The sequence below is a fragment of the Somniosus microcephalus genome, chromosome 23, assembly GCF_052327205.1.
Source record: "Somniosus microcephalus isolate GS21.2 chromosome 23, FLI_Smic_1.0, whole genome shotgun sequence".
NCBI lineage: Eukaryota > Metazoa > Chordata > Chondrichthyes > Squaliformes > Somniosidae > Somniosus > Somniosus microcephalus.
The window spans coordinates 68,589,004-68,602,245 of record NC_141009.1 but is presented as its reverse complement, the minus strand read 5'-3'; the positions used below and the strand labels follow the sequence as shown (position 1 = coordinate 68,602,245).

General features: G+C 60.0%; 1 protein-coding gene across 1 annotated transcript in view; it reads left to right on the top strand.

The window, feature by feature from the left end:
• Window positions 1-629: 629 nt before the first annotated feature.
• The window catches only part of LOC147101939 (lipocalin-like), a 46,354-nt gene continuing 33,741 nt past the window's right edge, over window positions 630-13,242 (top strand). The window contains exon 1 of the mRNA XM_085965958.1: window positions 630-781. Within this exon, the coding sequence (XP_085822084.1) occupies window positions 686-781 (96 nt within the window). The 5' untranslated portion in view covers window positions 630-685. The remainder of the gene's footprint in view (window positions 782-13,242) is intronic.

Below are 13,242 nucleotides of genomic sequence, written 5' to 3'. Positions count from 1 at the left end.
TGGGAGTAGGATCTGATGTGTGTGTTTAGATGTTCGTGAGACTAGGATCTGATGTGAGTGTTTAGATGTTTGTGGGATTAGGATCTGATGTGAGTGTTTGATATTCGTGAGAATAGGATCTGATGTGAGTGTTTAGATGTTCGTGAGACTAGGATCTGATGTGAGTGTTTGATATTTGTGGGATTAGGATCTGATGTGAGTGTTTAGATGTTCGTGAGACTAGGATCTGATGTGAATGTTTAGATGTTCGTGAGACTAGGATCTGATGTGTGTGTTTAGATGTTCGTGAGACTAGGATCTGATGTGAGTGTTTAGATGTTCGTGAGACTAGGATCTGATGTGAGTGTTTGATATTTGTGGGATTAGGATCTGATGTGAGTGTTTAGATGTTCGTGAGACTAGGATCTGATGTGAGTGTTTGATATTTGTGGGATTAGGATCTGATGTGAGTGTTTCGATGTTCGTGAGAATAGGATCTGATTGTCGTGAGATTCGAAATGTATGTCTGTTGTCGATGAGCCCACTTTGATGCAGTGTCATGTGAGAGATTTAAATGAGTTCAGTATGTTGCTGGGTGCGGCTCACTATCCGGCTGTCTGTTTTTTTCCTTTATAAATATGAGCTTCCAGATGACTGTGATAAGGACAATCTCTGAGAGTCTGTGGCAGCACCAGGACCAGCAGTAATGGACAAGATGATGTTGTGTGCCGCTCTGGCACTGTTCTGCGCACTAGCCGTGCACGGGGAAATCCATGTGCAGAGCAACTTCAACCTCAACCAGGTACTATGGGTGTTGCAGGATGTATTGCGTTTCTCTGTGTTTTATAATTTTCTCCCTCTCTCAAGGCAATGTTTCCAGACGAGCATGGGATTCTGGGAGACTGCCCATCCTCCGGTACCTCACCCACATACAATCAACCCGTCAACTATCCACTGCTCATCACTCAGGGGAACATCTCAGAGCATATCCATGGTGGAGGAATGGACAGTAAGGAATGCAGAATGTGGGCTGAGATCACTGCAGCAACATTTCACAGAGAGCGGGGAGTGAGGCACAGGGAAGAATTTGAAAACAAGGATAGCAATGTAAGGCACAAGAACCCAGTGGAGGTGGGAGCGGATACTGGCGATGGGTGAGGATTGGGGTGATGGGTGAGGGGATCGGTATGTGGGTGAGGATTGGGGTGATGGGTGAGGGGATCGGTATGTGGGTGAGGATTGGGGTGATGGGTGAGGGGATCGGTATGTGGGTGAGGATTGCGGAGATGTGTGAGGATTGCGGCGATGGGTGAGGCAGGTTGGTATGTGGGTGAGGATTGCGGTGATGTGTGAGGATTGGGGAGATGGGTGAGGCGGGTTGGTATGTGGGTGAGGATTGCGGTGATGTGTGAGGATTGGGGAGATGGGTGAGGATGGGGCGATGGGTGAGGGGGTTGGTATGTGGGTGAGGATTGCGTTGGTGGGTGAGGGGTCGGTATGTGGGTGAGGATTGTGGTGATGGGTGAGGATTGGGGTGATGGGTGAGGGGTCGGTATGTGGGTGAGGATTGGGGTGATGGGTGAGGATTGGGGTGATGGGTCAGGCGGGCCGTAATGTGGGTGAGGATTGTGGTGATGGGTGAGGGGATCGGTATGTGGGTGAGGATTGGGGTGATGGGTGAGGATTGGGGTGATGGGTGAGGATTGGGGTGATGGGTGAGGATTGGGGTGATGGGTGAGGATTGGGGTGATGGGCGAGGTGGGGCGGTATGTGGGTGAGGATTGCGGTGATGGGCGAGGCGGGGCGGTATGTGGGTGATGATTGCGGTGATGGGTGAGGCGGGTCGGTATGTGGGTGAGGATTGCGGTGATGGGTGAGGAGGGTCGGTATGTGGGTGAGGATTGGGGTGATGGGTGAGGATTGCGGTGATGGGTGAGGCGGGTCGGTATGTGGGTGCAGATTGCGGTGATGGGTGAGGGGATCGGTATGTGGGTGAGGATTGCGGTGATGGGTGAGGATTGCGGTGATGGGTGAGGCGGGACGGTATGTGGGTGCAGATTGCGGTGATGGGTGAGGCGGGTCGGTATGTGGGTGAGGATTACGGTGGTGGGTGAGGCGGGGCGGTATGTGGGTGAGGATTGGGGTGATGTGTGAGGATTGCGGTGATGGGTGAGGTGGGTCGGTATGTGGGTGAGGATTACGGTGGTGGGTGAGGCGGGTCGGTATGTGGGTGAGGATTACGGTGGTGGGTGAGGCGGGTCGGTATGTGGGTGAGGATTACGGTGGTGGGTGAGGTGGGTTGATATGTGTATGAGGATTACGGTGGTGGGTGAGGCGGGTTGGTATGTGGGTGAGGATTGCGGTGATGTGTGAGGATTGCGGTGATGGGTGAGGCGGGTCGGTATGTGGGTGAGGATTACGGTGATGGGTGAGGCGGGTTGGTATGTGGGTGAGGATTGCGGTGGTGGGTGAGGCGGGTCGGTATGTGGGTGAGGATTACGGTGGTGGGTGAGGCGGGTCGGTATGTGGGTGAGGATTACGGTGATGGGTGAGGCGGGGCGGTATGTGGGTGAGGATTACGGTGGTGGGTGAGGCGGGTAGGTATGTGGGTGAGGATTACGGTGGTGGGTGAGGCGGGTCGGTATGTGGGTGAGGATTACGGTGGTGGGTGAGGCGGGTCGGTATGTGGGTGAGGATTACGGTGGTGGGTGAGGCGGGTTGGTATGTGGGTGAGGATTACGGTGGTGGGTGAGGCGGGGCGGTGTGTGGGTGAGGATTGCGGTGATGGGTGAGGCGGGTTGGTATGTGGGTGAGGATTATGGTGGTGGGTGAGGCGGGGCGGTATGTGGGTGAGGATTGCGGTGATGGGTGAGGCGGGTCGGTATGTGGGTGAGGATTACGGTGGTGGGTGAGGCGGGGCGGTATGTGGGTGAGGATTACGGTGGTGGGTGAGGCGGGGCGGTATGTGGGTGAGGATTGGGGTGATGGGTGAGGCGGGGCGGTATGTGGGTGAGGATTGGGGTGATGGGTGAGGCGGGGCGGTATGTGGGTGAGGATTACGGTGGTGGGTGAGGCGGGGCGGTATGTGGGTGAGGATTACGGTGATGGGTGAGGCGGGGCGGTATGTGGGTGAGGATTACGGTGGTGGGTGAGGCGGGGCGGTATGTGGGTGAGGATTGGGGTGATGGGTGAGGCGGGGCGGTATGTGGGTGAGGATTGGGGTGATGGGTGAGGCGGGGCGGTATGTGGGTGAGGATTGGGGTGATGGGTGAGGCGGGGCGGTATGTGGGTGAGGATTGGGGTGATGGGTGAGGCGGGGCGGTATGTGGGTGAGGATTGGGGTGATGGGTGAGGCGGGGCGGTATGTGGGTGAGGATTGGGGTGATGGGTGAGGCGGGGCGGTATGTGGGTGAGGATTGGGGTGATGGGTGAGGCGGGGCGGTATGTGGGTGAGGATTGGGGTGATGGGTGAGGCGGGGCGGTATGTGGGTGAGGATTGGGGTGATGGGTGAGGCGGGGCGGTATGTGGGTGAGGATTACGGTGGTGGGTGAGGAGGCTTTGATTTCCAGGGTGCGGTTCCATTGAGTCGCTCCTGATTTTGTCATTTTCTAGGGTTGTAGTCTGTGATTTCTACTTACTGTAGGAACAGAGGAGAATGTAAAGTTGATTGACGTTGTATGAGGGCGGAATTTAAAGCAGGTTTGCCCTGTTTTTGGCCATGAAATGAAGTTTGCGGGGCTGTAATCTGTATCGAGCTCTCTCCGGCAGCGTGTCGGGACCAGCTTGGAAGAGTAACTTAAGGTGTGCGGAGCGTGCCTCTGAAACAAGTGTTAGGCGTCTTACACATCCAAACCGAGGTCCTAACGCCACTTCTAGGACCCCAATTGAGTTTGGTGTACAAATGGGCGGAGCTTGTGCTGTACGTGCCCAGTTGTTCTGGGTGTGAGCGACCAATCCAGCAGTCCATGTAATTTCCATCTCTGTGGAAATAGGAGGAGCTCAAACTAAGACCGCCCTCCGATCCCCCTCCGATCCCCCCTCCGATCCTCCCTCCGATCCTCCCTCCGATCCCCCTCCGATCCCCCTCCGATCCCCCCTCCGATCCCCCTCCGATCCCCCCTCCGATCCCCCCTCCGATCCCCCCTCCGATCCCCCCTCCGATCCTCCCTCCGATCCCCCTCCGATCCTCCCTCCGATCCCCCTCCGATCCCCCCTCCGATCCTCCCTCCGATCCCCCTCCGATCCCCCTCCGATCCTCCTCCGATCCTCCTCCGGTCCTCCCTCCGATCCCCCTCCGATCCCCCTCCGATCCTCCTCCGATCCTCCCTCCGATCCTCCCTCTGATCCCCCTCCGATCCCCCCTCCGATCCTCCCTCCGATCCCCCTCCGATCCTCCCTCCGATCCCCCTCCGATCCCCCTCCGGTCCTCCCTCCGATCCCCCTCCGATCCTCCCTCCGATCCCCCTTCCGATTCCCCCTCCGAACCTCCTCCGATCCTCCTCCAATCTTCCTCCGATCCTCCTCCGATCCTCCCTCCGATCCTCCTCCGATCCCCCCTCTAATCCTCCTCCGATCCTCCCTCTGATCCTCCTCCGATCCTCCCTCCGATCCTCCCTCCGATCCTCCCTCTGATCCTCCCTCTGATCCTCCTCCAATCCCCCTCCGATCCTCCCTCCGATCCTCCCTCCGATCCTCCCTCCGATCCTCCCTCCGATCCCCCTTCCGTTTCCCCCTCCGATCCCCCCTCCAATCCTCCTCCGATCCCCCCTCCGATCCTCCTCCGATCCCCCCTCCGATCCTCCTCCAATCCTCCCTCTGATCCTCCTCCAATCCTCCCTCCGATACTCTCTCCGATCCTCCTCCGATCCCCCTCCGATCCTTCCTCAGATCCCCCTCCGACCCCCCTCCGATCCTCCTCCGATCCTCCCTCCGATCCTCCTCCAATCCCCCCTCTAATCCTCCTCCGATCCTCCCTCCGATCCTCCACTGATCCTCCCTCCGATCCTCCTCCGATCCTCCCTCTGATCCTCCTCCAATCCCCCTCCGATCCTCCCTCTGATCCTCCCTCCGATCCTCCCTCCAATCCCCCTTCCGATTCCCCCTCCAATCCTCCTCCGATCCCCCCTCCGATCCTCCTCCGATCTTCCTCCGATCCTCCTCCGATCCCCCCTCTGATCCTCCTCCAATCCTCCCTCCGATCCTCCTCCGATCCCCCCTCCGATCCTTCCTCCGATCCCCCTCCGATCCTCCCTCTGATCCTATTCCGATCCTCCTCCGATCCCCCCTCCGATCCCTATCTCCGATCCCCCCTCTGATCCTCCTCCGATCCTCCTCCAATCCCCCCTCTGATCCTCCTCCGATCCTCCTCCGATCCTCCCTCCGATCCCCCTCTGATCCTCCTCTGATGCATTCTCCGATCCTCCTCCAATCCTCCACCGATCCTCCTCTGATCCTCCGATCCTCCTCCGATCCTCCTCCGATCCTCCTCCAATCTTCCTCCTATCCTCCTCCGATCCTCCCTCTAATCCTCCTCCAATCTTCCTCCGATCCTCCCTCCGATCCTCCTCCGATCCCTCCTCCGATCCTCCCTCTAATCCTCCTCCGATCCTCCCTCTGATCCTCCTCCAATCCTCCACCGATCCTCCTCCGATCCCTCCTCCAATCCTCCTCCGATCCTCCCTCTAATCCTCCTCCAATCCTCGCTCCGAACATCCTCCAACCTTCCTCCGATCCTCCTCCGATCCTCCCTCCGATCCTCCTCCAATTCCCCCTCTAATCCTCCTCCGATCCTCCCTCCAATCCCCCTTCCGATTCCCCCTCGGATCCTCCTCCGATCCTGGTCCGATCCCCCCTCCGATCTTCCTCCAATCCTCCTCCGATCCTCCCTCTGATCCTCCTCCAATCCTCCTCCGATCCCCCCTCTGATCCTCCTCCAATCCTCCCTCCGATCTTCCTCCGATTCTCCTCCGATCCTCCCTCCGATCCCCCCTCTGATCCTCCTCCAATCCTCCCTCCGATACTCCCTCCGATCCCCCCTCCGATCCTCCTCCGATCCTCCTCTGATCCTTCCTCCGATCCCCCTCCGATCCTCCTCCGATCCTCCTCCGATCCTCCCTCCGATCCTCCTCCGATCCTCCCTCCGATCCTCCTCCGATCCTCCCTCCGATCCTCCTCCGATCCTCCTCTGATCCCCCCTCCGATCCTCCTCCGATCCTCCCTCCAATCCTCCTCCGATCCCCCCTCCGCTCCTCCTCAGATCCTCCCTCTGATCCTCCCTCCGATCCTCCTCCGATCTTCCTCCGATCCTCCTCCGATCCTCCCTCTGATCCCTCTTCCGATCCTCCCTCCGATCCCCCTCCGAGCCTCCTCCGATCCCTCCTCTGATCCCTCCCGCCGATCCCCCCTCTGATCCTCCTCCGATCATCCTCCAATCCTCCTCCGATCCCCCCTCCGATCCGTACCTCCGACCCCCCCCCAATCCTTCTCCGATCCTCCTCCGATCCTCCCTCTAATCCTCCTCCAATCTTCCTCCGATCCTCCCTCTGATCCTCCTCCAATCCTCCACCGATCCTCCTCCAATCCCTCCTCCAATCCTCCTCCGATCCTCCTCCGATGCCTCCTCCGATCCTCCTCCGATCCTCCTCCGATCCTTCCTCCGATCCTCCTCCGATCCTCCTCCGATCCTCCTCCGATCCTCCCTCCGATTCCCCTCTGATCCTCCTCCGATCCTCCCTCTAATCCTCCTCCAATCCCTCCTCTAATCCTCCTCTGATCCTCCTCCGATCCTCCTCCGATCTTCCTCCGATCCCCCCTCCGCTCGTCCTCAGATCCTCCCTCTGATCCTCCCTCCGATCCTCCTCCGATCTTCCTCCGATCTTCCTCCGATCCTCCTCCGATCCTCCCTCCAATCCCTCCTCCGATCTTCCATCTGATCCCTCTTCCGATCCTCCCTCCGATCCCCCTCCGATCCCTCCTCTGATCCCTCCCGCCGATCCCCCCTCTGATCCTCCTCCGATCCTCCTCCGGTCATCCTCCAATCCTCCTCCGATCCCCCCTCCGATCCTCCCTCCGATCCGTACCTCCGATCCCCCCCAATCCTCCTCCGATCCTCCCTCTAATCCTCCTCCAATCTTCCTCCGATCCTCCCTCTGATCCTCCTCCAATCCTCCACCGATCCTCCTCCGATGCCTCCTCCGATCCTCCCTCTGATCCTCCTCCGATCCCCCTCCGATCCTCCTCCGATCCCTCCTCCGATCCCCCTCTGATCCTCCTCCAATCCTCCCTCTAATCCTCCTCCAATCCTCCCTTCGAACCTCCTCTGATCCTCCTCCAATCTTCCTCCGATCCTCCTCCGATCCTCCCTCCGATCCTCCTCCAATCCCCCCTCTGATCCTCCTCCGACCCTCCTCCGATCCTCCCTCCGATCCTCCTCCAATCCCTCCTCTAATCCTCCTCCGATCCTCCTCCGATCCTCCTCTGATCTTCCTCCGATCCTCCCTCTAATCCTCCTCCAATCTTCCTCTGATCCTCCCTCCGATCCTCCTCCGATCCCTCCTCCAATCCTCCTCTGATCCTCCCTCTAATCCTCCTCCGATCCTCCCTCTAATCCTCCTCCAATCTTCCTCCGATCCTCCCTCTGATCCTCCTCCAATCCTCCACCGATCCCCCTCCGATCCCCCCTCCGACCCTCCTCCGATCCTCCCTCCAATCCTCCTCCAATCCCTCCTCTGATCCTCCTCCGATCCTCCTCCGATCATCCTCCGATCATCCTCCGATCCTCCTCTAATCCTCCTCCGATCCCCCTCCGATCCTCCCTCTAATCCTCCTCCAATCTTCCTCCGATCCTCCCTCTGATCCTCCTCCAATCCTCCACCAATCCTCCTCCGATCCCCCTCCGATCCTCCTCCGATCCTCCTCTGATCCTCCCTCCGATCCCCCCTCCGCTCCTCCTCAGATCCTCCCTCCGATCCTCCCTCCGATCCTCCTCCGATCTTCCTCCGATCCTCCTCCGATCCCTCCTCCGATCCTCCCTCCGATCCCTCCTCCGATCTTCCATCTGATCCCTCTTCCGATCCTCCCTCCAATCCTCCTCCGATCCCCCCTCTGATCCTCCTCCGACCCCCCTCCGATCTTCCATCTGATCCCTCTTCCGATCCTCCCTCCAATCCTCCTCCGATCCCCCCTCTGATCCTCCTCTGACCCCCCTCCGATCCTCCTCAGATCCTCCCTCCGGTCCTCCCTCCGATCCTCCTCCGATCCCTCCTCCGATCCTCCCTCCAATCCCTCCTCCGATCTTCCATCTGATCCCTCTTCCGATCCTCCTCCGATCCCCCCTCTGATCCTCCTCCGATCCCCCTCTGATCCTCCTCCGATCATCCTCCGATCCCCCTCCGATAATCCCTCCGATCCCCCCTCTGATCCTCCCTCCGATCCTCCTTTGATCCTCCTTTGATCCTCCTCTGATCCTCCTCCAATCCTCCTCCGATCCCCCCTCCGATCCTCCCTCCGATCCCTCCTCCAATCCTCCCTCCGATCCTCCTCTGATCCTCCTCTGATCCTCCTCCAATCATCCTCTGAAACCCCCTCCGATCCTCCCTCCGATCCCTACCTCCGATCCCCCCCCATCCTCCTCCAATCCTCCTCCGATCCTCCCTCTAATCCTCCTCCGATCCTCCTCCGATCCTCCCTCTAATCCTCCTCCAATCTTCCTCCGATCCTCCCTCTGATCCTCCTCCAATCTTCCTCCGATCCTCCCTCTGATCCTCCCTCCGATCCTCCTCCGATCCCCCTCCGATCCTCCTCCGATCCTCCTTCCGATCCCTCCTCCAATCCTCCTCCGATCCTCCCTCTAATCCTCCTCCAATCCTCCCTTCGAACCTCCTCTGATCCTCCTCCAATCTTCCTCCGATCCTCCTCCGATCCTCCCTCCGATCCTCCTCCGATCCCTCCTCCGATCCTCCTCCGACCCTCCCTCCGATCCTCCTCCGATCCCTCCTCTGATCCTCCTCCGATCCTCCTCCGATCCTCCCTCTAATCCTCCTCCAATCTTCCTCCGATCCTCCCTCCGATCCTCCTCCGATCCTCCTCCGATCCTCCTCCGACCCTCCCTCCGATCCTCCTCCGATCCCTCCTCCGATCCTCCTCCGATCCTCCTCCGATCTTCCTCCGATCCTCCCTCCGATCCTCCTCCGATCCTCCTCCGATCCTCCTCCGATCCTCCTCCGATCCTCCTTCCGATCCTCCTCCGATCCCTCCTCCGATCCCTCCTCCGATCCTCCTCCGATCCTCCTCCGATCCTCCTCCGATCCTCCCTCTAATCCTCCTCCAATCCTCCTCCGATCCTCCCTTCGAACCTCCTCTGATCCTCCTCCAATCTTCCTCCGATCCTCCTCCGATCCTCCCACCGATCCTCCCTCCGATCCTCCTCCAATCCCCCCTCTAATCCTCCTCCGACCCTCCTGCGATCCTCCCTCCGATCCTCCTCCAATCCCTCCTCTGATCCTCCTCCGATCCTCCTCCGATCTTCCTCCGATCCTCCCTCTAATCCTCCCTCTAATCCTCCCTCTAATCCTCCACCAATCTTCCTCTGATCCTCCCTCCGATCCTCCTCCGATCCCTCCTCCAATCCTCCTCCGATCCTTCTCCGAACCTCCTCCAATCCTCCCTCTAATCCTCCTCCGATCCTCCTCCGATCCTCCCTCTAATCCTCCTCCAATCTTCCTCCGATCCTCCCTCTGATCCTCCTCCAATCCTCCACCGATCCTCCTCCGATCCCCCTCCGATCCTCCTCCGATCCCTCCTCCAATCCTCCTCCGATCCTCCTCCGATCCTCCCTCTAATCCTCCTCCAATCCTCCCTTCGAACCTCCTCCGATCCTCCTCCAATCCCCCCTCTAATCCTCCTCCGATCCTCCCTCTGATCCTCCTCCGATCCTCCCTCTGATCCCCCTCCGATCCCCCTTCCGATTCCCCCTCCGATCCTCCTCCGATCCTCCCTCTGATCCCCCTCCGATCCCCCTTCCGATTCCCCCTCCGATCCCCCCTCCGATCCTCCCTCCGATCCCTATCTCCGATCCCCCCTCTGATCCTCCTCCGATCCTCCTCCGATCCCCCTCTGATCCCCCTCCGATCCTCCTCCGATCCTCCCTCCGATCCTCCTCCGATCCCCCTCCGATCCTCCACCGATCCTCCTCCGATCCTCCTCCGATCTTCCTCCGATCCTCCTCCGATCCTCCCTCTAATCCTCCTCCAATCTTCCTCCGATCCTCCCTCTGATCCTCCTCCAATCCTCCACCGATCCTCCTCCGATCCCCCTCGGATCCTCCCTCCGAACCTCCTCCGATCCTCCTCCAATCTTCCTCTGATCCTCCTCCAATCCTCCCTCCGATCCTCCTCCAATCCCCCCTCTGATCCTCCTCCGATCCTCCCTCTGATCCTCCTCCAATCCTCCACCGATCCTCCTCCGATCCCTCCTCCGATCCCTCCTCCGATCCCTCCTCCAATCCTCCTCCAATCCTCCTCCGATCCTCCCTCTAATCCTCCTCCAATCCTCCTCCGATCCTCCCTCCGAACCTCCTCCGATCCTCCTCCGATCTTCCTCCGATCCTCCTCCGATCCTCCCTCCGATCCTCCTCCAATCCCCCCTCTAATCCTCCTCCGATCCTCCCTCCGATCCTCCTCCAATCCCTCCTCTAATCCTCCTCTGATCCTCCTTCTAATCCTCCTCCAATCCTCCTCCGATCCTCCCTCCGAACCTCCTCCGATCCTCCTCCGATCTTCCTCTGATCCTCCTCCGATCCTCCCTCCGATCCTCCTCCAATCCCCCCTCTAATCCTCCTCCGATCCTCCCTCCGATCCTCCTCCAATCCCTCCTCTAATCCTCCTCTGATCCTCCCTCTAATCCTCCTCCAATCCTCCTCCGATCCTCCCTCCGAACCTCCTCCGATCCTCCTCTGATCCTCCTCCGATCCTCCTCCAATCCCCCCTCTAATCCTCCTCCGATCCTCCCTCCGATCCTCCTCCAATCCCTCCTCCGATCCTCCTCCGATCCTCCCTCCGATCCTCCTCTGATCCTCCTCTGATCCTCCTCTGATCCTCCTCCGATCCTCCCTCCGATCCTCCTCCAATCCCCCCTCTCATCCTCCTCCGATCCTCCTCCGATCCTCCCTCCGATCCTCCTCTGATCCTCCTCTGATCCTCCCTCCGATCCTCCTCCAATCCCCTCTCTATCCTCCTCCGATCCTCCCTCCGATCCTCCCTCCGATCCTCCTCCAATCCCCCCTCTAATCCTCCTCCGATCCTCCCTCCGATCCTCCTCCGATCCTCCTCCGATCCTCCCTCTGATCCTCCTCCGATCCCCCTCCGATCCTCCCTCTGATCCTCCCTCCGATCCCCCTCCGATCCCCCCTCTGATCCTCCTCCAATCCTCCCTCCGATACTCCCTCTGATCCCCCTCCGATTCCCCCTCCGATCCTCCTCCGATCTTCCTCCTATCCTCCTCCGATCTTCCTCCTATCCTCCTCCGATCCCCCCTCTGATCCTCCTCCAATCCTCCTCCGATCCCCCCTCCAATCCTCCTCCGATGCCCCCTCCGATCCTCCTCCGATCCTCCCTCCGATCCCCCTCCGATCCTCCTCCAATCCCCCCTCCGATCCTCCTCCGATCCTTTTCCAATCCTCCTCCAATCCTCCTCCAATCCTCCCTCCGATCTCCCCTCCGCTCCTCCTCAGATCCTCCCTCCGATCCTCCTCCGATCCTCCTCCGATCCCTCCTCCGATCCTCCTCCAATCCACTCTCCGATTCCCCCTCCGATCCTCCTCCGATCCTCCCTCTGATCCTCCTCCGATCCTCCCTCCAATCCCCCCTCCGCTCCTCCTCAGATTCTCCCTCCGATCCTCCCTCCAATCCTCCCTCCAATCCTCACTCCGATCCTCCTCCGATCTTCCTCCGATCCTCCTCCGATCCCTCCTCCGATCCCTCCTCCGATCCTCCCTCCAATCCCTCCTCCGATCTTCCATCTGATCCCTCCTCCGATCCTCCCTCCGATCCTCCTCCGATCCCCCCTCTGATCCTCCTCCGATCCTCCTCCGATCCCCCCTCTGATCCCTCCCGCCGATCCCCCCTCTGATCCTCCTCTGATCCTCCTCCGATCATCCTCCGATCCCCCTCCGATACTCCCTCCGATCCCTCCCTCCGATCCCCCCTCTGATCCTCCCTCTGATCCCTCCCTCTGATCCTCCTCCGATCCTCCTCCGATCCCCCCTCCGATCCCTCCTCCGATCCTCCCTCTGATCCTCCTCTGATCCTTCTCTGATCCTCCTCCAATCATCCTCCGATCCCCCCTCCGATCCTCCTCTGATCCCCCCTCCGATCCTCCCTCCGATCCCTACCTCCGATCCCCCCTCTGATCCTCCTCGATCCTCCTCCGATCCTCCCTCCGATCCTCCTCTGATCCCCCTTCCGATCATCCTCCGATCCCCCCTCTGATCCTCCTCCGATCCTCCTCCGATCCCCCCTCCGATCCCCCCTCCGATCCCTCCTCCAATACTCCCTCCGATCCTCCTCTGATCATCCTCTGATCCCCCCTCCGATCCTCCTCCGATCCCCCCTCCGATCCCCCCTCCGATCCTTCCTCCGATCCCTATCTCCGATCCCCCCTCTGATCCTCCTCCGATCCTCCCTCCGATCTTCCTCTGATCCTCCTCTGATCCCCCCTCCGATCCTCCTCTGATCCCCCCTCCGATACTCCTCCGACCCCTCTCTCCGATCCTCCTCCGATCCTCCTCGATCCTCCTCCGATCCTCCCTCCGATCCTCCTCTGATCCCCCTTCCGATCATCCTCCGATCCCCCCTCTGATCCTCCTCCGATCCCCCCTCCGATCCCTCCTCTGATCCCTCCTCCAATACTCCCTCCGATCCTCCTCCGATCCCCCCTCCGATCCCCCCTCCGATCCCCCCTCCGATCCTTCCTCCGATCCCTATCTCCGATCCCCCCTCTGATCCTCCTCCGATCCTCCCTCCGATCCTCCTCCGATCTTCCTCTGATCCTCCTCTGATCCCCCCTCCGATCCTCCTCTGATCCCCCCTCCGATACTCCTCCGACCCCTCTCTCCGATCCTCCTCCGATCTTCCTCCGATCCTCCTCCGATCCCTCCTCCGATCCCTCCTCTGATCCTCCTCCGATCCCCCTCCGATCCTCCTCCAATCCTCCTCCGATCCCCCCTCCGATCCCCCTCCGATCCTCCTCCGATCCTCCTCCGATCC